The following is a 26,069-nucleotide window of genomic DNA, read 5'->3' as shown; positions in this document are numbered from 1 at the left end:
TAATGCCAGCCCAATAGCATCTCCTTTAGCCTTACCTGTGGCATGTGGCTTCAAGGTGACCTTTGGGACCTTAAACCATGAGGAAGACTCTCTCTCTTCTGATTCCCTGCTTTTGCTCTCCACCTTGCTCCAAGCTTGAAACTTTGTTGAGGTGAACTCTGTGGCAAAACCAGAAGGGGACTCTGAGCTGTCCCTGTCCAGCATTTCTGTTCTGGCACGAGAAGACACCAAATCCTTCAAAGGCTCCTCAGTGAAACCCCCTGGTAACATTGTGCTTGATTGTACTTCTTCTGGTGATGAATGCTTTCCCAGTTCCCCACTTGTTTCCATGTCTGCTCCTCTTGCACCCATCTTCCCATATAGACTGGTGAACTCCACCTTTGGGAGTTTGACTTTACCACTGAATGCCACCTTCTCTTCCTTGGAGCCCTTGTGAGGGCTTTCACCATTGAGACTTGAACTTGAACCTTCTCTTTTGACAGTGTCACCACCAAATGATGCAGATTTGCCAGACGAAAACGACACTTTAGGCATCTTTATTATTCCCCCCTTTGACTTTTCTTCTTCTGCCCCTTCTTTTTCTGCACTTGCAGCAGCTGACTTTTGGCTTGGCTTCTTTTTGATTTTGGGCATCTTCACTTTGACAGTCTCTGTCTCAGCCTCAGCCATTGCTTCCCCTTTTAAGGGACTTGTGCTTGTAGCAGGCTCATTTGTTGGAGGAGTGTCTACCAAGACAAAAACCGCTTTCTTTACTTTAGGCATTTTAGGGCCCTCATACTGAATTTCTGGCCCATGGACATTCACACTTTCCTCTGGTGAGGATAGGGAAGGTAATGGGATGCCAAACTTCGGGATTTTGATTTTCTTGCCTTTTTCTGTTTTGCTGTCATCTCCATCTTGAGATGAGCCAATATCAAACTCTATGTCTGGTATTTTGGGGAGTCTGATTCCTGCATGTGGAGATGAGGAGCCACCCTCTCCTTTGACTTCTGTTTTTAGACTTACACTTGGTAATGTAACTTCTGGTACTGGATGGTTAACACGATTTTTGTCATCTTTATGACCATTCTGGGTTTCAACTTCAAAATACTCAAATCTTTTTCCACCGTTTTTCTTTTTTGGCATTCCAATCTTGAATTTTGTTCCTTTGACTTTAGGCCCTTTTACTTTTCTGCTGGTTTCTGTAGTGACATCTAAGTCAGGTAGATCAACCTTTTTCCTGTCCTTTTTGCCCTCCCCTTTGTGAAATCCAGTATCAAGTTCTAAGCCTCCTTTTGGACCTTTGATATCTATTGTTGGGACTTTTAATTTTAGGCGTTTGTGCTCACCCTCAAAATGCAAATCAGCTTCTCCAAGAGCCCCAGTGTCCAGATCAGCCTTACCACTTGGTAAGTTAATCTCTGCTTCAGTGGTTTTAGCCATTGGCAGTAGTACTTGTCCCTCTGGAACTTTAATATCAGAACTGGTTACTTTCATCTCTACAACAGGTACCTCACTACCTTTACTTTTGCCTTTCGGGAGTGAAATATCAACTTTTGGCATCTTGATATCTGGCAGTTTGATGATTCCTCCCTCTGTCTCCATTTTCTCTGCTGGTGTATCAATGTTTACTTTTCCCTTGGGAAGTGATATGCCCACATTTGGCATCTTGAACTCTCCTCTATCCTCCTTGATATCTGCCTCAGGACCTTGCACTGAAGGTTTTCCTTTAGGAAGAGAAATGTCAACTTTTGGCATCCTGAATATTCCTCCCTCACCCTTAATTGCAGCGTTGGCACCTTCAGTCTCTCCCGTTGGAAGTGAAATATTGACTGAAGGCACTGTCATATGTGGCATTTTTCTGCCATCTCCCTCAATTTCCATCTCTCCTTTAATTTTGCCAGATTTTCCTTTGGGTAGAGAGACGTTAAAACCTGGCATTTTGACCTGAGGCATTCTGATCCCCCCCCCTGCACCTCCTTCCAGCTCGATCTCTGCACCTTCTGTTTTTCCTTTAGGTAGTGAAATATCAACTGAAGGCATATTGATGTGGGGCATCTTGAATTTTCCAGCTTCTCCTTTGATCTCCACATCTCGAACTCCTGGACTTTCAACTTTTCCTTTAGGTAGAGAAACATCAACATTCATTTCGAGATCTGCACCTTCAATCTTTCCCTTGGGTGCTGAAATATCAACTGAAGGCATTTTCATTTGTGGTGTTTTGAATTTCACTCTTTCATTTCCTTCTGTTTCAGTCTCTGCATCTCCAGTCTTTCCACTGGGCAGTGAAATATCAACAGAGGGCATGCTTAGATGTGGTATCTTAAATTTTCCACCTTCCCCCTTTAACTCCACTTCTGGACCTTCAATCTGTCCTTTGGTTAGAGAGATATCAACATCTGGCTTTTTCCAGTGAGGCATCTTAAATTTTCCTTTGCCATGTCCTTCTACTTCAACATCTGGACCTCCAATCTTCCCTTTGGGCAATGAAATATCAACAGAAGGCATGCTTAGATGTGGCATCTTGAATTTTCCACCTTCTCCTTGAATCTCTATCTCTGGACCTTCAATATGACCTTTAGGCAGAGAAATATCAGCATTGGGCATTTTCAGATAAGGTGTTTTGACTTTTGCTTCTCCTTGTCCATCCACTTCTATTTCTGCCTCAGTACCTTTGAGTTTTCCTTTAGGAAGCGATATGTCAATGTTGGGCATTTTTATGTGAGGCATTTTTAACTTTCCCTCTGTAGTCTCCTTCATTTCTAAATCTGGTGAATCAGTCTTTGCTTTTGGAAGTGAAATATCAAGTGCAGGCATATTAAAATGAGGCATTTTGAATTTTCCGTCACCCCCTTTTAGCTCCAGGTCTGGTCCTTCAATCTTTGGAGACTTTCCTCTGGGCAAGGACACATCAAGGTCTAATTTGGGAAGAGAAACATCAATTGTTGGCATTTTGGGAATTTTAAGATTTCCCTCATAACCTCTTATATCAGCCTCTGTGACATCAACTTCTGCTTTTGGGAGAAGAACCTCAGTCTCTGGTGTTTTAGCTTCTGGTAGCGAGAGCTCAACAGAAGGCATCTTAACCTTGGTTTTAGCTTCAAGGTCACCACTTGGCTTACCTAGGTCTTTTTCTTTAGAGACAAAGCCTGGCATAGAAAACTTTGGCAGTTTTAAAGAGACGTCAGGTGCATGGAAGCCACCTTTCGCCTCTACATCTACATCCAGTTTTCCTTCAACTTTTTCCTCTGGGAGTTCACTTTTGGGTGATGATATTTTTAACTTGGGAAATTTCATTTTGTATTTTGACATGTCATCTGAGTTGTCAACATTGATATCCGGTTGATGAATGTCAATTTTTCCCTTTTTCCCTTTAACATCAACATCAGGACAAGAGACTGATACATCTGCAGCCTTCTTGGACATGCCAAATGAGGGCAGTTTGATTTTAGGTTTTTTCACCTTGACTTTTCCACCTCCATCAAACTCCACCGACGGTGCTCTGATCTCTCCTTCTACATGTGGTAAACTGAGTGAAGTATCTCCCTTAGGTGCTGGTATTTCCAAGTTACAGCTCTTTGTCTTTCCCCCAAACCTAGGAAGAGTGAAACTAGGTACTTTGAGGAAAACAGGTAGATCAAAGCTGCCCCCTGAAGAAGGCCTTCCTCCTTCTGCTTTCAGAAGTTCTACTTCCACATCATCACCTTTGGGTTTTGTAAGGCCAAAATTGAGATCCATCTTTGGAGCTGAGATGTCAACTGTTGGTAGTTTTACTGTGGGAAGTTTTAGGGATGCACCTGGACCTTCTAGACCACCTGTCCCTATATCTTCATTCTTAACTTCCAATTTGGCAGGATTAAGGCCTCCTGTAAGACCAGACATCTCCAAATCTCCAGATGCATCAGGACTTAGAGTATCAACTTTGAAGCCTTTAGCTTTTACACCAGAGGGCAGGCTGAGGTCAAGGTCAAATTTGGGCAGATTTATGTCAAGAGTTGGCATGTGGAATCCACCTCCTTTTTTATCAACTTCAACCTTTGGGATATCAAACCTTCCTTTTTCAGAGAGTCCTTCAATATTGATATCTCCCTCTACTTTACCCTCTGGAACTGTGACCTTTTCTCCCTTCACGTTGGGTCCATCCACTTTGATATCACCTTCTGGGAAGTTCATCTTTGGAAGTGAAATATCAACTTTGGGCATTGTGAATTTGTTTCCTTTATTGCCAGGACCTTTGATGTTGAGGTCAATTTCTCCGTGTGCTTTTGCTTTAGGGAGTGAAATATCAATTTCGGGTATCTCAATTGTCCCACCTTTAGTATCAGGGCCCTTTATTTTTACACCACCTTCTGGGAGACTGACTTTAGGCAAAGAAACATCAAATTTTGGCATTTTGAATTTGCCCCCTTTCATCTCGGGGCCTTCGATATTTATGTCACCCTCAACCTTTCCTTTAGGAAGTGAAACATCAACAGATGGAACTTTGATCTTCCCTCCCTTGACATCGGGACCCTCAAGAGTGACATCTACATCTGGAGACTTCATTCTGGGTAGTGAGAGATCCAATGATGGCATGTCAACAGTGGGCAATTTAAATTTTCCCCCTTTAATATCTGGACCTTGGAGGTTGATATCTACCTCTGGAGACTTGATTTTAGGGAGTGACATATCACCTCTGACTTCAGGTCCTTGGATATCAACATCAAGTCCCTTTGCTTTGATTTTAGGAAGAGAAATATCAACTGAAGGCATGTGAAACTTGCCACCTTTACCAGTTTTTCCTTCAATGTCAATATCCACATCTGCTTTTCCCTTTGGAAGAGAGATATCAGCAGTGGGCATTTGAAGTTTCCCTTTGAAATCTGGTCCTTCAACATCGACTCCAGCCTTTGGGAGACTGACTTTAGGCAAAGAAACATCAAATTTTGGCATTTTGAATTTGCCCCCTTTCATCTCGGGGCCTTCGATATTTATGTCACCCTCAACCTTTCCTTTAGGAAGTGAAACATCAACAGATGGAACTTTGATCTTCCCTCCCTTGACATCAGGACCCTCAAGAGTGACATCTACATCCGGAGACTTCATTTTGGGTAGCGAGAGATCCAATGATGGCATGTCGACAGTGGGCAATTTAAATTTCCCCCCTTTAATATCTGGACCTTGGAGGTTGATATCTACCTCTGGAGACTTGATTTTAGGGAGTGACATATCACCTCTGACTTCAGGTCCTTGGATATCAACATCAAGTCCCTTTGCTTTGATTTTAGGAAGAGAAATATCAACTGAAGGCATGTGAAACTTGCCACCTTTACCAGTTTTTCCTTCAATGTCAATATCCACATCTGCTTTTCCCTTTGGAAGAGAGATATCAGCAGTGGGCATTTGAAGTTTCCCTTTGAAATCTGGTCCTTCAACATCGACTCCAGCCTTTGGGAGACTGACTTTAGGCAAAGAAACATCAAATTTTGGCATTTTGAATTTGCCCCCTTTCATCTCAGGGCCTTCGATATTTATGTCACCCTCAACCTTTCCTTTAGGAAGTGAAACATCAATAGATGGAATTTTGATCTTCCCTTCCTTGACATCAGGACCCTCAAGAGTGACATCTACATCTGGAGACTTCATTTTGGGTAGTGAGAGATCCAATGATGGCATGTCGACAGTGGGCAATTTAAATTTTCCCCCTTTAATATCTGGACCTTGGAGGTTGATATCTACCTCTGGAGACTTGATTTTAGGGAGTGACATATCACCTCTGACTTCAGGTCCTTGGATATCAACATCAAGTCCCTTTGCTTTGATTTTAGGAAGAGAAATATCAACTGAAGGCATGTGAAACTTGCCACCTTTACCAGTTTTTCCTTCAATGTCAATATCCACATCTGCTTTTCCCTTTGGAAGAGAGATATCAGTAGTGGGCATTTGAAGTTTCCCTTTGAAATCTGGTCCTTCAACATCAACTCCAGCCTTTGGGAGACTGACTTTAGGCAAAGAAACATCAAATTTTGGCATTTTGAATTTGCCCCCTTTCATCTCGGGGCCTTCGATATTTATGTCACCCTCAACCTTTCCTTTAGGAAGTGAAACATCAATAGATGGAATTTTGATCTTCCCTTCCTTGACATCAGGACCCTCAAGAGTGACATCTACATCTGGAGACTTCATTTTGGGTAGTGAGAGATCCAATGATGGCATGTCGACAGTGGGCAATTTAAATTTTCCCCCTTTAATATCTGGACCTTGGAGGTTGATATCTACCTCTGGAGACTTGATTTTAGGGAGTGACATATCACCTCTGACTTCAGGTCCTTGGATATCAACATCAAGTCCCTTTGCTTTGATTTTAGGAAGAGAAATATCAACTGAAGGCATGTGAAACTTGCCACCTTTACCAGTTTTTCCTTCAATGTCAATATCCACATCTGCTTTTCCCTTTGGAAGAGAGATATCAGTAGTGGGCATTTGAAGTTTCCCTTTGAAATCTGGTCCTTCAACATCAACTCCAGCCTTTGGGAGACTGACTTCAGGCAAAGAAACATCAAATTTTGGCATTTTGAATTTGCCCCCTTTCATCTCGGGGCCTTCGATATTTATGTCACCCTCAACCTTTCCTTTAGGAAGTGAAACATCAATAGATGGAATTTTGATCTTCCCTTCCTTGACATCAGGACCCTCAAGAGTGACATCTACATCTGGAGACTTCATTTTGGGTAGTGAGAGATCCAATGATGGCATGTCGACAGTGGGCAATTTAAATTTTCCCCCTTTAATATCTGGACCTTGGAGGTTGATATCTACCTCTGGAGACTTGATTTTAGGGAGTGACATATCACCTCTGACTTCAGGTCCTTGGATATCAACATCAAGTCCCTTTGCTTTGATTTTAGGAAGAGAAATATCAACTGAAGGCATGTGAAACTTGCCACCTTTACCAGTTTTTCCTTCAATGTCAATATCCACATCTGCTTTTCCCTTTGGAAGAGAGATATCAGCAGTGGGCATTTGAAGTTTCCCTTTGAAATCTGGTCCTTCAACATCGACTCCAGCCTTTGGGAGACTGACTTTAGGCAAAGAAACATCAAATTTTGGCATTTTGAATTTGCCCCCTTTCATCTCGGGTCCTTCGATATTTATGTCACCCTCAACCTTTCCTTTAGGAAGTGAAACATCAACAGATGGAATTTTGATCTTCCCTCCCTTGACATCAGGACCCTCAAGAGTGACATCTACATCTGGAGACTTCATTTTGGGTAGCGAGAGATCCAATGATGGCATGTCGACAGTGGGCAATTTAAATTTCCCCCCTTTAATATCTGGACCTTGGAGGTTGATATCTACCTCTGGAGACTTGATTTTAGGGAGTGACATATCACCTCTGACTTCAGGTCCTTGGATATCAACATCAAGTCCCTTTGCTTTGATTTTAGGAAGAGAAATATCAACTGAAGGCATGTGAAACTTGCCACCTTTACCAGTTTTTCCTTCAATGTCAATATCCACATCTGCTTTTCCCTTTGGAAGAGAGATATCAGCAGTGGGCATTTGAAGTTTCCCTTTGAAATCTGGTCCTTCAACATCGACTCCAGCCTTTGGGAGACTGACTTTAGGCAAAGAAACATCAAATTTTGGCATTTTGAATTTGCCCCCTTTCATCTCGGGGCCTTCGATATTTATGTCACCCTCAACCTTTCCTTTAGGAAGTGAAACATCAACAGATGGAATTTTGATCTTCCCTCCCTTGACATCAGGACCCTCAAGAGTGACATCAACATCTGGAGACTTCATTTTGGGTAGTGAGAGATCCAATGATGGCATGTCGACAGTGGGCAATTTAAATTTCCCCCCTTTAATATCTGGACCTTGGAGGTTGATATCTACCTCTGGAGACTTGAATTTAGGGAGTGACATATCACCTCTGACTTCAGGTCCTTGGATATCAACATCAAGTCCCTTTGCTTTGATTTTAGGAAGAGAAATATCAACTGAAGGCATGTGAAACTTGCCACCTTTACCAGTTTTCCCTTCAATGTCAATATCCACATCTGCTTTTCCCTTTGGAAGAGAGATATCAGCAGTGGGCATTTGAAGTTTCCCTTTGAAATCTGGTCCTTCAACATCGACTCCAGCCTTTGGGAGACTGACTTTAGGCAAAGAAACATCAAATTTTGGCATTTTGAATTTGCCCCCTTTCATTTCGGGGCCTTCGATATTTATGTCACCCTCAACCTTTCCTTTAGGAAGTGAAACATCAACAGATGGAACTTTGATCTTCCCTCCCTTGACGTCAGGACCCTCAAGAGTGACATCTACATCTGGAGACTTCATTTTGGGTAGCGAAACATCAAGGGACGGTATATTTAGCTTCCCACCTTCAACCTGAGGGCCTTCAACATTAATTTCAGGACCTTTGGCTTTCATTTTAGGAAAAGACAGGTCAATAGATGGCATGTGGAACTTTCCACCTTTTCCAATATCTCCATCAATTTTTCCTTTTGCTTTTCCTTTGGAGAGTGAAATATCGATGTCTGGCATCTCAATCTTTCCAGTTTTAATGTCAGGACCTTTTGTTTTGACACCACTTTCTGGAAGACTCTCTGTTGGTAAAGAAATATCAAATTTTGGCATTTTGAATTTGGCCCCTTTCATCTCAGGGCCCTCAACATCAAGGCTGCCCTCAACCTTTCCTTTAGGAAGTGAAACATCAACGGATGGAATTTTGATCTTCCCTCCCTTGACATCAGGACCCTCAAGATTAATATCTACATCTGGAGACTTCATTTTGGGTAGCGAGAGATCCAATGATGGCATGTCGACAGTGGGCAATTTAAATTTCCCCCCTTTAATATCTGGACCTTGGAGGTTGATATCTACCTCTGGAGACTTGATTTTAGGGAGTGACATATCACCTTTGACTTCAGGTCCTTGGATATCAACATCAAGTCCTGTTGCTTTGATTTTAGGAAGAGAAATATCAACTGAAGGCATGTGAAACTTGCCACCTTTACCAGTTTTTCCTTCAATGTCAATATCCACATCTGCCTTTCCCTTTGGAAGAGAAATATCAGCAGTGGGCCTTTGAAGTTTCCCTTTGAAATCTGGTCCTTCAACATCGACTCCAGCCTTTGGGACACTGACTTCAGGCAAAGAAACATCAAATTTTGGCATTTTGAATTTGGCCCCTTTCATCTCGGGTCCTTCGATATTTATGTCACCCTCAACCTTTCCTTTAGGAAGTGAAACATCAACAGATGGAACTTTGATCTTCCCTCCCTTGACGTCAGGACCCTCAAGAGTGACATCTACATCTGGAGACTTCATTTTGGGTAGCGAAACATCAAGGGATGGTATATTTAGCTTCCCACCTTCAACCTGAGGGCCTTCAACATTAATTTCAGGACCTTTGGCTTTGATTTTAGGAAAAGACAGGTCAATAGATGGCATGTGGAACTTTCCACCTTTTCCAATATCTCCTTCAATTTTTCCTTTTGCTTTTCCTTTGGAGAGTGAAATATCGATGTCTGGCATCTCAATCTTTCCAGTTTTAATGTCAGGACCTTTTATTTTGACACCACTTTCTGGAAGACTCTCTTTTGGTAAAGAAATATCAAATTTTGGCATTTTAAACTTGTCACCCTTCACTTCAGGGCCCTCAACATCAAGGCTGCCCTCAACCTTTCCTTTAGGAAGTGAAACATCAACAGATGGAATTTTGATCTTCCCTCCCTTGACATCAGGACCCTCAAGAGTGACATCAACATCTGGAGACTTCATTTTGGGTAGTGAGAGATCCAATGATGGCATGTCGACAGTGGGCAATTTAAATTTCCCCCCTTTAATATCTGGACCTTGGAGGTTGATATCTACCTCTGGAGACTTGATTTTAGGGAGTGACATATCACCTTTGACTTCAGGTCCTTGGATATCAACATCAAGTCCTGTTGCTTTGATTTTAGGAAGAGAAATATCAACTGAAGGCATGTGAAACTTGCCACCTTTACCAGTTTTTCCTTCAATGTCAATATCCACATCTGCCTTTCCCTTTGGAAGAGAAATATCAGCAGTGGGCCTTTGAAGTTTCCCTTTGAAATCTGGTCCTTCAACATCGACTCCAGCCTTTGGGAGACTGACTTTAGGCAAAGAAACATCAAATTTTGGCATTTTGAATTTGGCCCCTTTCATCTCGGGTCCTTCGATATTTATGTCACCCTCAACCTTTCCTTTAGGAAGTGAAACATCAACAGATGGAACTTTGATCTTCCCTCCCTTGACGTCAGGACCCTCAAGAGTGACATCTACATCTGGAGACTTCATTTTGGGTAGCGAAACATCAAGGGATGGTATATTTAGCTTCCCACCTTCAACCTGAGGGCCTTCAACATTAATTTCAGGACCTTTGGCTTTGATTTTAGGAAAAGACAGGTCAATAGATGGCATGTGGAACTTTCCACCTTTTCCAATATCTCCTTCAATTTTTCCTTTTGCTTTTCCTTTGGAGAGTGAAATATCGATGTCTGGCATCTCAATCTTTCCAGTTTTAATGTCAGGACCTTTTATTTTGACACCACTTTCTGGAAGACTCTCTTTTGGTAAAGAAATATCAAATTTTGGCATTTTAAACTTGTCACCCTTCACTTCAGGGCCCTCAACATCAAGGCTGCCCTCAACCTTTCCTTTAGGAAGTGAAACATCAACAGATGGAATTTTGATCTTCCCTCCCTTGACATCAGGACCCTCAAGATTGATATCAACATCCGGAGACTTTATTTTGGGTAGCGAGAGATCCAATGATGGCATGTCGACAGTGGGCAATTTAAATTTCCCCCCTTTAATATCTGGACCTTGGAGGTTGATATCTACCTCTGGAGACTTGATTTTAGGGAGTGACATATCACCTCTGACTTCAGGTCCTTGGATATCAACATCAAGTCCCTTTGCTTTGATTTTAGGAAGAGAAATATCAACTGAAGGCATGTGAAACTTGCCACCTTTACCAGTTTTCCCTTCAATGTCAATATCCACATCTGCTTTTCCCTTTGGAAGAGAGATATCAGCAGTGGGCATTTGAAGTTTCCCTTTGAAATCTGGTCCTTCAACATCGACTCCAGCCTTTGGGAGACTGACTTCAGGCAAAGAAACATCAAATTTTGGCATTTTGAATTTGCCCCCTTTCATCTCAGGGCCTTCGATATTTATGTCACCCTCAACCTTTCCTTTAGGAAGTGAAACATCAACAGATGGAATTTTGATCTTCCCTCCCTTGACATCAGGACCCTCAAGAGTGACATCTACATCTGGAGACTTCATTTTGGGTAGCGAAACATCAAGGGATGGTATATTTAGCTTCCCACCATCAACCTGAGGGCCTTCAACATTAATTTCAGGACCTTTGGCTTTGATTTTAGGAAAAGACAGGTCAATAGATGGCATGTGGAACTTTCCACCTTTTCCAACTATCTCCTTCAATTTTTCCTTTTGCTTTTCCTTTGGGGAGTGAAATATCGATGTCTGGCATCTCAATCTTTCCAGTTTTAATGTCAGGACCTTTTATTTTGACACCACTTTCTGGAAGACTCTCTTTTGGTAAAGAAATATCAAATTTTGGCATTTTAAACTTGTCACCCTTCACTTCAGGGCCCTCAACATCAAGGCTGCCCTCAACCTTTCCTTTAGGAAGTGAAACATCAACAGATGGAATTTTGATCTTCCCTCCCTTGACATCAGGACCCTCAAGAGTGACATCTAACATCCGGAGACTTCATTTTGGGTAGCGAGAGATCCAATGATGGCATGTCGACAGTGGGCAATTTAAATTTCCCCCCTTTAATATCTGGACCTTGGAGGTTGATATCTACCTCTGGAGACTTGATTTTAGGGAGTGACATATCACCTCTGACTTCAGGTCCTTGGATATCAACATCAAGTCCCTTTGCTTTGATTTTAGGAAGAGAAATATCAACTGAAGGCATGTGAAACTTGCCACCTTTACTGGTTTTCCCTTCAATGTCAATATCCACATCTGCTTTTCCCTTTGGAAGTAAAATATCAGCAGTGGGCATTTGAAGTTTCCCTTTGAAATCTGGTCCTTCAACATCGACTCCAGCCTTTGGGAGACTGACTTCAGGCAAAGAAACATCAAATTTTGGCATTTTGAATTTGCCCCCTTTCATCTCAGGGCCTTCGATATTTATGTCACCCTCAACCTTTCCTTTAGGAAGTGAAATATCAACAGATGGAATTTTGATCTTCCCTCCCTTGACATCAGGACCCTCAAGAGTGACATCTACATCTGGAGACTTCATTTTGGGTAGCGAAACATCAAGGGATGGTATATTTAGCTTCCCACCATCAACCTGAGGGCCTTCAACATTAATTTCAGGACCTTTGGCTTTGATTTTAGGAAAAGACAGGTCAATAGATGGCATGTGGAACTTTCCACCTTTTCCAACATCTCCTTCAATTTTTCCTTTTGCTTTTCCTTTGGGGAGTGAAATATCGATGTCTGGCATCTCAATCTTTCCAGTTTTAATGTCAGGACCTTTTATTTTGACACCACTTTCTGGAAGACTCTCTTTTGGTAAAGAAATATCAAATTTTGGCATTTTAAACTTGTCACCCTTCACTTCAGGGCCCTCAACATCAAGGCTGCCCTCAACCTTTCCTTTAGGAAGTGAAACATCAACAGATGGAATTTTGATCTTCCCTCCCTTGACATCAGGACCCTCAAGAGTGACATCTACATCCGGAGACTTCATTTTGGGTAGCGAGAGATCCAATGATGGCATGTCGACAGTGGGCAATTTAAATTTCCCCCCTTTAATATCTGGACCTTGGAGGTTGATATCTACCTCTGGAGACTTGATTTTAGGGAGTGACATATCACCTCTGACTTCAGGTCCTTGGATATCAACATCAAGTCCCTTTGCTTTGATTTTAGGAAGAGAAATATCAACTGAAGGCATGTGAAACTTGCCACCTTTACTGGTTTTCCCTTCAATGTCAATATCCACATCTGCTTTTCCCTTTGGAAGTAAAATATCAGCAGTGGGCATTTGAAGTTTCCCTTTGAAATCTGGTCCTTCAACATCGACTCCAGCCTTTGGGAGACTGACTTCAGGCAAAGAAACATCAAATTTTGGCATTTTGAATTTGGCCCCTTTCATCTCAGGGCCTTCAATATTTATGTCACACTCAACCTTTCCTTTAGGAAGTGAAACATCAACAGATGGAACTTTGATCTTCCCTCCCTTGACATCAGGACCCTCAAGATTGATATCAACATCTGGAGACTTCATTTTGGGTAGCGAGAGATCAAATGATGGCATGTCGACAGTGGGCAATTTAAATTTCCCCCCTTTAATATCTGGACCTTGAAGGCTTATATCTACCTCTGGAGACTTGATTTTAGGGAGTGACATATCACCTCTGACTTCAGGTCCTTGGATATCAACATCAAGTCCCTTTGCTTTGATTTTAGGAAGAGAAATATCAACTGAAGGCATGTGAACCTTGCCACCTTTACCAGTTTTTCCTTCAATGTCAATATCCACATCTGCTTTTCCCTTTGGAAGAGAAATATCAGCAGTGGGCATTTCAAGACTTCCTCCTACATCTGGTCCTTCAACATTGACTCCAGTCTTCGGGAGATTGACTTTAGGCAAAGAAACATCAAATTTTGGCATTTTGAATTTGCCCCCTTTCATTTCAGGGCCTTCGATATTTATGTCACCCTCAACCTTTCCTTTAGGAAGTGAAACATCAACAGATGGAATTTTGATCTTCCCTCCCTTGACATCAGGACCCTCAAGAGTGACACCTACATCCTGAGATTTTATTTTAGGTGTAGAAATATCTATGGATGGCATGTTTGGTTTTCCACCTTTGACATGAGGATCTTCAGTATTTATATCTGGTCTTTTAGATTTCATTTTAGGGAGAGAGATGTTAATAGAGGGCATGTTGAACTTATTGCCTTTGCCAGTGTGCCCTTCAATTTCCCCCCCTACTTTTCCTTTGGGGAGTGATATGTCAATATCTGGCATTTCAATCTTTCTTCCCTTTGTTTCAGGTCCTTTTAATTTGACATCACCCTCAGGAAAATTTACCTTTGGTAAAGAAATGTCAAATTTTGGCATTGTTATCTTTCCCCCTCTACCTTCAGGCCCTTCACTGTTTATGTCAATGCCAGTGTCAACTTCTCCCATTTCTTTACCTTTTGGAAGTGAAATATCAACAGTTGGCATTTTTACAACAGGAAGATCAATGTCAACAGATGGCAAGTTGAATTTGCCTCCTTTTCCATTACCTTCAAAGGTAATTTCTGGTCCTTCAATATTTATATCACCTTGCTTTGATTTGATTTGAGGTAGAGAAACATCAACTGAAGGGATCTGAAAAGGTTCTCCTTTACTTTTTACTTGTATGTCACCCTCGGCTTTTCCTTTTGCTTTTCCCTTTGGCGGAGAGATGTCAAGAGAAGGTCCTTCTAGGACAAGATTTCCCTCAGGCATCTTCATCTTTGGTAGTGAGACATCCAAAGAAGGCATCAGGAATTTTCTTCCTTTGACTTCAGGGTTCTCAATCTTTACCTCTCCCTCTGGTGATTTCATTACAGGAAGAGAGAAGTCAAGTGATGGGACGTTGAACTTTGCTCCTCCTTTGGCTTTAGATTCAATATCAAATTCTCCTTCTTTGGTGGGCACCTTTGGAAGTGAGATATCAAATGTTGGGAGCTGGAACTTGTCACCACCACTGCCACTGAGCTCCACATTGGCCTCAATGTTTGGCTTGGATAGTGAAAAGTCAACACCTGGAAGTTCTGGTCCTTCAAGTTTGACATCTGGGTCAGGTAGCTTTATTTTTGGATGAAAATGTCCTTCCCCTTCAACATCAGTCATTCCTGCTTTGCCTTTGGGAAGGATCAGGTCCACTTTTGGTAACTTGAATTCCCCTTCCATACCTTGTCCCCTTATGTTTACTTCTCCTGGTTGAGAAATGTCAAAATCAGGCATTTTGAATTTTCCATCACCACCAACATAATAGTCCATATGGACATCTCCACTGTCTGATTTGACCTTTGGGAGTGAGAGCTCAACAGAAGGTAGAGAGAATTTTCCTTCCACTTCTGGGCACTCAGTGTCCACCGATGATCCCATCTTAGGTAGTGAGATATCAACCTTTGGCATAGAGGTCTTGGGCCCTTTAAAAGTGCCCTCGACCTCATCGGGAATTCTCAGTTTGCTGTCTAATTCCAAATCAATATCAGCTACAGAGATGTCACTGGCAGGCATGTTGATTGCAGTCTTCCTAATTCCTTCGTGATCTTTGATCAATATGTCAGTCTTTCCCTTCACTTTAGGCAAAGAAATATCAACAGAGGGAAGACCGATCTGTCCATCTCCTTTGATTTCTACCTCTGGAGGTTTTATGTCAGTGTGAGGCATTTTGATGCCTCCCGCTTTTACCTTGATGTCACCATCAATTTCATCTGAATGGTGTGAGAGTCTAACTTTGGGTAGTTTCAACTTTGGCATTCTGACCTTTGCATCTCCTTTGTCTGCATCTACATTAACTTTTCCTTCAGCTGTTTCAGCTCTTCCTTTGATGTCCATTTCAGGAGCTTTGATTTTGATTCCCTTCACACTGGGCAAAGATGTCTCAGCTTTTCCTGAAGGGAGAGCAAACTCCACATCAGGTATGCTAACTTTAGATGCTCCCTTCTCCACATCTTTATTAGCCAACAAACTGAACTCCACAGATGGCGGCTGGATGTTTACCCCCGGAGGCTTCAGCTCCACAGATCCAGTTTCCAAAGTAGAGCCTGACTTTGTGTGTTTGCTTGTAGGAAAGGTGATGCCAAACTTGTGTCCTTTTTCTTTGCTTTTCACTTTAGCCCCAGGCATTTCAGATGGGGAAATATTCACTTGTCCTTCAAACCGTCCTGTCTCCACTTTTGCTCCCTTTTGCGGGAACCTTGGAAAACAGTGTATAGAGAGGAAAAAAAGAAACAGGAAAGAACATTGTAATATTTCCCCAAAAGATTATATCTAATTTAAAGGACAACATTAAATTAGATATAATTTAATTAAATTAGATCTAATTTAATGTTGTGCAATTTAATGTACAACAAGCATTGAATTGTAGTATTATTTGGAGCTACCCAAAGAGAAAAAAACAAACAAAAGAGGCCAACCTCATCCTCTTCTTTGCCTTCCTCTCAACTGCTGCTCCTCTGGCTTCCTCTACTTCAACTTTTGGACTTTTCCTTTGTTTGAATTTGGGAAGAGAAAACTCTACATCACTCATCTCCAGCCTGGGAGGTGTTCCCTCTACCACCAGCTCTTCTCTTCGCTTCTCTTTTAGCCTTTTCAGACCAAAACGTCCACCTCGTTTCTTCTGAGTCTTGAATGGTTTGGTCCCCTTCACACTCTGAAAGAAACACGTGTGACAAGAGCATCAGTCAACAACATTTGAAGACCTGCATCTATCTGTACTAATTGATCACTCACAATATATTTTTTCAACACAATGGCTTTCAAGATTAAAAGTGATTACAATAAATTGATAAAGCTACTTTACCATTTTGGCCATCTTGACTTTGGGACCTTTGACCTCCACACTGGGAACCTTTGGGCGCACGCTGCCATCCGCTCCAGGGATGGTTCGCTTAAGCTGGAAGCTGACCCTATATGGCTCTGCGCACTGAAGGATTTTTAAAGCGTCTTCATACCTCACATTGTCAAAGTAGACTTTGGCACTTAGCAGCTGGTCACCTTCATACAGAAAAACAGTATGAACAATATATTCATGTACATCAGTTTGTGATGTATATTTAGTATAGGATGCATTTAGTGGAAAAAGTTGAAAAAGTAAAAGTGATTTATTAAATAACAAATAATTAAAGTTCTGTCAAGCTAGATTAATTGGCAAATTTAAATGTACACCTAAATCTGTTAGTAATCCTGAAACCAGTTGATTTTTTTTTTTTTTTACAGTTAGCCATGACAATTAGGGCTGGGTATCGTCACTGATTTCTAGAATTGATTAGATCCACGATTCGATTCGAATCGGGGAAATTTTGCCTTAGACAGTCAGAAATATTATAATTCTGATCACTTATCAGTACATATCTATATTTTTATATCTATAAAAAGAAAGCTGACACAAAGGGAAGCAGAGCAAAGTTACAGAGGTTTGATTAGAGACACAGTTAAGCATTTTGCAATTTTGCATAATTTTAAAAAGTTTAAATTTGTTCAGAATTGAACAGCAGAAATGAGGCTTTCTTGTCGGAAGTAAGCAAAAAACCCAAAACAAACCAAAACGAAAAAACAAAAAACAAACAGCGGCCGACACCTAAGACCTTTAATCAATATTTGAAGATTTTTACAAAAATTCTGCAAAATTCTGTAACAAAAATAGGCTTCAAATGTTGTTGGAATTTGTAGATTTCCACCTTCTGGGTCAAGACTTGTCTATTATCTTCTATTGATATTATGTTACATTAGATTTTTTTCCCCTTTTAACTTCAACTTAATTTCACCTTAATTTTATTTGCTTTATTTGGCCCCAACACTTTGGCTTTTTGTTTCATATTTCATTATATTACTGAAGCAATTCATGAACTCTATTTTTAAAGTTGGGATATAAACAAAGCTGATATGAAATAAAATGAGAACAGATGATGTGGAAAATGTGATATTGGGCTTTTCCCCACAAAAAATAAAGTTTTCTGTGCAAACTCCTTAAAAGAAGTCTAAATATCTTTTTAATTACCTTTTAAATCGTATATAAATGTTATGTATGCTAGTAGTGCTTTCTAAATGATTCAGGTGTGCTTGCAGGCACCTTGCTGTAGACTGAGGTGTTTAGCAGCTGGAGAGTCTTTGAGGACGTCTTTTACAAAGATCCCTCGCTCTCCTCCACCAGTCACGCTGTAGCCGCTGGCTCCAGCCCCTGCCTCTGTCTCCACCACAATCTCCACAGATTTAGAGGCTTCCTCCACACTCTGCGACACACAGACACCAACACAAAACTTCGGTTATCCACGAGATTCTTTTTTTGTTTTCTTATTACCAATTCTAGTTTAGTAATAGCAAAAATATAGTTAAACACAAAACTAGTCATTATTTCAGTCTTTTAAAAGAAGTTAGTCAGTGCATAAATCCTGTGGATTTGTCAGCCTGCATCACACTACTGCATCAGAATTGAATAGCAGGTCAAAAGCAAGTAAAAAATTGCCAAAACCACTTTTCGGTCTTGAATTTTAATTATTTTTGGGCTCCAATTTTGCACTTGTTTGAGTAGGTGCATGTTTTACTGTACTGTTCTCAACTTTACTTCAAAGTTCATTTTATCCATGAAGCTGTCGCAGAAGAAAGGTCATTCTATTCTTAGACTACATTCACGTTTCCACAGGCTGAAGAGAGGAAGTAAAATGCAGGAAAAAGTTAACAGTTTTCTGTGTTTAGCTGAGCATCACCTGGCACATTACAGCTTTAAGCCATTGATACATAGAAAGGTAATGTATTTCAGCCTGAAAAGTCTATCAGACTTCTGCTTACTGTCTGTTCATTTGCTGGCTCAGAGTCCATCTCTGGTTGGGCCAGCTGGCAGGTCGACTCTCTCAGATGACTTCTCTTCTGGCTCAGTACCTGCTTCAGCTCGGCATGGAGCTTCTCCTTCTGCACCTGCAACAACACAGATGACAGGGGTTGAGGTGCCATATCATGATGCAGCAAAAAAAGAGAGAAAGAAAAACACCAAAGTGGATTTGTTATGCTTTTTCTTGTTTTCTTAGTTTGTTATTTATGTTTTTTGTTTTCATGTGCTTTGAACTTCAAATTCTTACTTCCAGGTTCTGTTTGTAAGTTGTCACTTGCATTCCCTTCCTCCCTGCATCCTCCGATGTGTGAAAGTTCAAATCTCTACATCTGCCGTGTCAGTTCTTGTCACTCACTTCCTGATTTATTTTGGTAGATATTTGTGTCTCGCATGTCTCGCAATGTTTCTTGCTGAATTGTCTCACTGTCTAGATTAAGTTCAACTGTGCTGGTAGATGGAAGGAGAAGCGTTTCCATCTACCTGACATCTGCCTTCATGTGTAGAAACAGTTTGTCTTTATTCTAGCCTTTGTTGTCTTTTCAGCATAAGTCTCTGTAGTCCTGTTTATAGCCTTTTGGGAACCAGCTTCATATTCTTGGATTACACTTTATCTTTTCCCTTCCTGGACTAAAGCTATCAGCTTTGGAATAAAGCTTACCCTTTGTTTGTCAGCCAACAAACAAACATTTGTTTGTCTGTTGCTTAAACTTTGCAGTTCATGACACTCTACTGTATATCCCAAATTTTGCCTTCAGAGTGCCTTAAATCTTCAGTTTTAGACATTTTTCTCATGGCATTTTAGACCCACCACCTTTTCAAACTACTAGTTAACTTCTGGCAGCCATAATAAGAAAGCTGACTCAAAGTGTGAGGGCTTAAAATTACTTAAATATAGTTTAACATAATGAAGATAAAAATAGATATATTTTCAGCAGTTTATTGTGTTACTTTCAAGCCTTTGGAAAAAAGGACAAAACTGTAAAATAACTGAAAGCTAAAAGATAACTAATATCATTATTTAGTGTAATACCTGTAAATAGTAATCAAGAAAAAATAAACTTAAAATCAATGAAATTTAAAAAAAACCCCAAAAAAACCAAAACGTAATTAATTGGATACATTTGTTACAAGGCACCCACTTTTGTTTTTGTATAGACTGTCTTGTTAATTGATAATTACATAAGAATGCAAATTTACAACATGCTTTTACACATCTAAATGTGAAAAATAAGAACTGAATTTTAATTACATGCATATAATTACTATATATTTAACCATGTAACTAAAAATATCACCTAGCTAATATTCAAATAATTTTGGATAATAATATATCCCCCCCCCCCCCCCCCCCTCCAGCTGTTGTTGTTCCCACATGATAACAACATAAATCCCATTCACTTTGTTAGCAATGCAGACAAATGGGCACAAAATAACTGCAACCAGTATGTGTTACTGTCCGGTCCCATCCAACAGCAACCGCTTTTTGCAAAATCCTCCTAAAATTCCTCCTCCTAAAGTTGCTAACATTCTAGTTTGTGCGTTGGGGTGTTTACAGAGTCCCAGCACCTGCACTGTCACTTCAGCTTCATCATATTTAGACATTTTGTTGTTCATTTTGCGTCCAGTGGCTGGCGGTCACCTGCTGCTGCATGAAAAGACTGGAGTGACATTCCTGCTGAGCTGGGAGAAATGAGAGCTTGTTTACGTGTGGGACAATGACCTCAGCATATCTGTCCTGAGCTATTGTATTCCAGTTTGAATGGTCCTGGTTTGTGTCCAGGTCAGGAGGTCAGTCACCTCTCTGCTCTGAATATATCCATATACCAACATAGTTTTTTTTTAAATAGACATTTTCTGAATGTGAGTGGAGATGTGATGGCTTTGACCCAAATCAAAGAAATCATAAATAAATATGAACCTAGCTAATAAAATTAGTGTTACCTAACTGAAATAAAGCAAAAACTAACTAAACTGATACGGTGTATAAGCTAAATAAATAAAGATTTTTTGTTTTTTTGGTTACATTTTTAACACTAGCATAGAGAATCTGATATTTACATGACCAGAGATGGGCAGTAACCTGTTACTGTAATCCGATTACTTTTTTCAAGTAACGAGTAAAGTAAGGTATTACTATTACAAAAACGGTAATTAGATTACCGTTACTTTCCCGTAGGAACGCTGTGTTACTGCGTTACTAAAACCGTGATTTTTTTTGCGAGAATGTCTCATGACAGTGACGTAAGCGAGTGCGGCGTTCGTGACAACAGCTGTGTGCAGATAAACAATGGATAATATATCGAGTGCGGGAGAGAGTATGAGCATACAGCGTTTAAAGCGTGGAAGTACTGACCTTACTTTAAGTTTGATTCCATAAAAAGTGACAAAAACATTAGCATCCATTATGCGTGGGAAGAAAACTTCTTTTTACAGTGAAAAAAACCCCCCTAAACTTCCAAGCAAGCACAGAGAAACTCGCGGATTCTTCCACTGACCGCTGCGGCACACCTGCACCAGGGTAAACCTCCGCCTACCCTACTCCTGCTTTACAGGTGAAAATAGAGCCAAAGGACCGCTAGTCTTTGACTTTATTTATTTTCTGCTGTGTTTTACTATTTGAAAGAGTGAGTGTAAACACACAAAAAAAATATTTTATGTGCTGGAATGTGCAGAAAATAGGTTTAAATATTAAACAAAATTCTTCCAGTCAGAGAATGTTGCATATAATTAAATTTTTGCTTGATGCATAAAGTTAAAAGATTAAAACTAATAAAACAAGTTTTAAAAAGGGACTTTTCCATTTGATTACATTTTGTATGATGGATTATGCAGAAAAAGTAGAATTGGGCTGAAAGATCTATCGCTTTATCACCTATTCAGGTTGTAAATCGTGTTTTTAAAAAGTAACTAAGTAACTAAGTAACTAAGTAATTAATTACTTTTGAAAATAAGTAATCAGTAAAGTAACAGGATTACTTTTTTGGGGAATTAATCAGTAATTAGTTACTGATTACTTTTTTCAAGTAACCAACACTGTACATGACTGATCAGAACCCTTTACACATACAGAAAGCTCCACAGCTGAAAAACGTTAATATTTAAATGCCTGTCAGTTCCTTCAGCAGCCACTAGAGGCTGGCTCCAAAGGTAAATCAATTCCCCCTAACCAAATTTAATTCAATTTATTTATTTTTATATAGTGCCACATCACAACAGCAATTACTGCAAGATACGTTATTTTGTACGGTAAAGACCAATTCTGTAAAATTCATAAAGCTAGTGTAAGATATTGCCTGGTAGGAAGTGGCATTTGTTATTATACTGATCACAAAAAGATGGATTACCTAAAAGTCTTTTCAGATACACTTTAAAATGACCCAAGGTTTTTACCTTTTATGAACAATGGATGAAAAAAATGATCTGTCAGCGCTGTTGCTTTTCAGACAACCTTTTTTTTCTTTATTGACAATTAGATTTGTAAACACCTTTAATCTGACACATGGATGCATGGCAGTAAAACTCAGTTTATGTATGAAACCTTCATGTGCATCCTATCACTGCAGGTCATTTTCTGTGTCTCACCACTCTCTCAGGGCTCTCCTGTTCCTCTGTGGAGCCGCTGTGGTGAGGGTTGCGCTGGGGGGCGGAGGGGGATCTGGAAGACGGGGGTGACCGCCTCTTATCTTTTACCTGCCCAGACAACAGAAAGTGAGATGTTTGAGCGCATGAGGCAGCAGTTTCTGGTGGTTTTACCCTTTAACTCAATTAATACGATTATTTTGGCCCTGTGAACAGCTCTGCAGTGGAAGCTGTGGGAAAAATCTTAAGAACAGGGAGACGTATGTTTTAAATTTTAACACATATTGACATTTCTTTCTCTGCTGCTCCAGTGAAGCTGTTTAACAGAAGAAAAATGTACTGGGAATGTGAAAAAATGTAAGCTACAGTGTGCATGTCCAGCTCAGCAAACGTCCTCTGCATGAGTAAAATTTCTGACTCTGTGTGCTAGTCATGCTTCAGTACCATCCAGTATCAGGATGAAAATCACAGTAGGTTTTATTGCAAACAGTATTTGCAAAATACAGAAGCATTGTGAAAAATATAAGTTTCTTTCTGAAGCAGCTACATTTTTTAATGTCCCCCACATGACTGGCGATTCTGTTGTTTGCATTGGCTGTGTTCTCCTATTGAAGCAGGTTTTTCAGAGACAGCTGCAAGAAAAGATGAAGGTATTTTCTTTCAGGTGACTCTTAACCACTATAAATTGAATTATGAAATAAACTCTTTGTGATCTACTTTATAATTTCATTTTATCTGATTAAATCCACCATGACATATTGTTGTTATTATGCTGCTGCCTCTAATTTGCAAATAATATTTTTTCTTGGACTGAAACGGTGTTTCTCCCCAAGACTAATTTTAGACTAAGTCAAAGTTAAAAATGGGGGCATTTACCTCTCGCCCCCTTTTCTAGAGGAAGCACGCCATGTCCAACCCTCCTATATCTCCTTCCTCTGCTTGTGACATGAACTCTTGCACAGATGATCTTGTCAAAACATTATGTTCCAACACTTTGACAGTGTAACCTCTGACACAAACTATAAATTCCCAGCACACAGTGAAAGCTGAATGCCTGTGATAATACATCTTATAATTGTTCCCATTAGAAAAATTCAGTTTTAAACCATTTTGCTTACCAAATGTAATATTCCTGAAAGCTGTCTTACCATGCTCATGTCTTTAGTGCTCACCCCGCAAGCTGCTTGTTCACAGATACATAAATGCACACATTTCCTCTCACAGAAACACAGCAGTCAGCAGGCATAAAACTTAAAGCTGTAATGACTTAGTGCTCTGTTTATGAGGTGCTACGCCACCAGAGATAATGTGCAGCTTGCTTCATAAAGTGCAATAATGCACTACATTTAAAATAGATTTGATTAGAGCAAATGAACAGCCACGGTAAAATACACGGCTGCGCAACATGACAAACAGTCACGTTTGTCGATGCTCGTTTAAGTTAAACAGCTGTCGCATAAAAGAATCACTCCACTGACTGAAAGTGTCTGCTGGGTACTTAGAGCTGAAATGCTGCATGTTTTTTATAGTTACAGAGTTATTATTATTATTATTATTATTATTATTATTATTATTATTATATACAGTCAAATGGAAATTGCTCAACTTTTTTTTTTGTGTATTGGGATAAGCAAACGGTTGATTTTGGGGTGGCTGTAGCTCAGGTGGCAGAGCAGGTCAGCCACTAATCAGAAGGTCGGTGGTTTGATCCCAGGCTGCCTCCTGGCTGCATGCCAAATATCCTTGGGCAAGATACTAACCCCATGTTTGCCTACTGGTGGTGGTCAGAGGGCCCGGTGGCGCCTGTGTCCGGCAGCCTCGCCTCTGTCAGTGCGCCCCAGGGCAGCTGTGGCTACAATGTAGCTTGCCATCACCAGTGTGTGAATGACTGAATGTAGTGTGAAGTGCTTTGGGGTCCTTAAGGACTAGAAAAGCGCTATACAAAAGCAGGCCATTTACCATTTGATTCTTGGTCAAACACTGCAGTTACTTAATTAAAATCTAAAATACTCAATTGACATTGAAAAATTACCTTTTTGTTTTTATGTTGTAATTTAAAGGAGACCCGTTCAGCTCATTTCCAGTATCGTATTTTTGTTGTTGGACAAAAAGTCGCATTGCATGATGTTTTGTGCAAAATCACCATTATTTATTTAAGACTGATTCCTTGGTTTCCTTTTTAAGGTCAGCTTTCTTCTGATTTGCTGCTTCTTGTAAACAGAGGGTTTAAATGGCAGGTGGGCGGGACATCAGCTAGAGCTGTTTGCCTGATATGACCACATGCCAAATCATACAAATCATACAAATCCAAAAGCAGAAAAAAAATGCATGAAACTGAGCATTTGGTGGAGTCTGAATTATTATTATTTTTACTTAATGTTTGAGTCTCTGGTGGCCGTGTTTCATATGATCATCGACATTGTGGACAGAAAGCAAGAAAAGGGTATAAAAAAAACAAACCCCCAAAACTGTCTAATGGAGAAGTGAATATTCCTTATATTTATCATGCCTAAAAATCTATAAAACTTTAAAATCACAATAACATTTATGTATGAGATTATTTGCCACTGATTAGGGAATGATCTGTTTAAATCTCTTGCATGTCAGCTCTGTATTTTTAAGAATTCATGAATTTATGCCAAGATCTAAAGAAAGTCTGGTACGGGTTCTTAAACCTTTTTGAGACCAGGGACCCTTTCATGCACATAGATATCATGAATTAGTTGCCATTTCTGTCTCTAAATGAAAGATGCATGTGTAGTTGGTGAATTATAACTAAAGTCCAGATGTCCACTTGACATCTGATGATGAAATGTCTGTCACTCACAGACAATCGGATCCTAACAAACTCACGGATGAAGAATTATTTTTGGAATTCTGACACTGATTAAGAATTTGTCTCCTTTGTATTCTTATTTTCTATTCAAGCTGTTCAGACTTTTAAAACCTAAACATAATAGTTTCTGCGTGCACCAAGATAGTTTAGCTTTTGTTTGGTTGTTTATGTGCAGATCTGCACATTTTAAAGTGACAGCTCAGTTTTTACATACACCTTGTTTAGAGTAAATTCCAAATTTCATTCATGCAGGTAACTCTTGGTACTGTTCGTATCAAACATTTTCTCTGTAACACCTGTAACATGACTTATGGGTGTGTTTGCATGAGCAGGAAGAAGGCTGTGTACTTACGGCTGGATCTCTGGTCTGGTTGAAAACATGGCTGTCCTCTTGGTCTCTGTCTAAAACATTAAAAGAAAACAACTCATTGTTAATTTGTTAATTCGTTGATTATCAATCTGTGATGAACAGAAAGTCTTTGGTATTATCTGTAGATTGTACGGAGCATGTTAGTGATTTGTTGAGCGGCATAAAGAATGAGAGTGGAAGGACATTTCCTGAATTTATTCAGCCCATTTTCCTGCATTTGAAAGAAGATAAACAAGGAAGAATGCAATTGTGCAATTACCTCAAGTTTCTTTAGAAAAAAAATGAAGATGGTTCAGATGTGAGTTCATTTCCATGTATAAATCAAAAGCAATGAAAGTGCGGATGCTTGGGAAAATTTGCCCAGCAAAAAGAGCAGAATAAAACTAGAACAAAAAACGCCAATAATTGTTGTTTCAGTGGACATTTGGTGACATAAAGCATTTTCTTTAAGACAGCAGGACACCAGTCACTATTCACATGCCATCGAAATATCACAGCATCATGTAACAGTAAATTAGCCCCTTAGTGCTCTTGAGAAAATGAACATCTGGTATTCATGTCAGGTTTAAGTATATGGAGTTAGAGGCTCTGATATAGTGACACAGCTGTCAGTCTGAAGCTTCTGGAAGGGTTTACATTCTTTCCATAGTCTCAGTTATTGCTCTGCACTGACTGCCCGAGACAGCCATCTGCACAAACTGTCCA

The 26,069-nt window shown here is 40.1% G+C and overlaps 1 protein-coding gene across 1 annotated transcript in view; it reads right to left on the bottom strand.

Annotated features, from left to right (window-relative positions):
- The window catches only part of prx (periaxin), a 49,828-nt gene that overhangs the window by 3,067 nt on the left and 20,692 nt on the right, over positions 1-26,069 (bottom strand). Inside the window, 10 exon segments of the mRNA XM_085183862.1 lie at positions 36-11,427; positions 11,429-11,718; positions 11,813-12,725; positions 12,825-15,948; positions 16,169-16,404; positions 16,555-16,748; positions 17,824-17,983; positions 18,540-18,665; positions 22,162-22,269; positions 25,347-25,396. Coding sequence (XP_085039988.1) covers positions 36-11,427; positions 11,429-11,718; positions 11,813-12,725; positions 12,825-15,948; positions 16,169-16,404; positions 16,555-16,748; positions 17,824-17,983; positions 18,540-18,665; positions 22,162-22,269; positions 25,347-25,396 — 16,593 coding nt within the window.

The sequence above is a fragment of the Neolamprologus multifasciatus genome, chromosome 14 (assembly GCF_963576455.1).
Source record: "Neolamprologus multifasciatus chromosome 14, fNeoMul1.2, whole genome shotgun sequence".
Taxonomy (NCBI): Eukaryota; Metazoa; Chordata; class Actinopteri; order Cichliformes; family Cichlidae; genus Neolamprologus; species Neolamprologus multifasciatus.
Note: the sequence above shows the minus strand (reverse complement) of the source record. Positions and strands in the feature narration are given on the sequence as shown.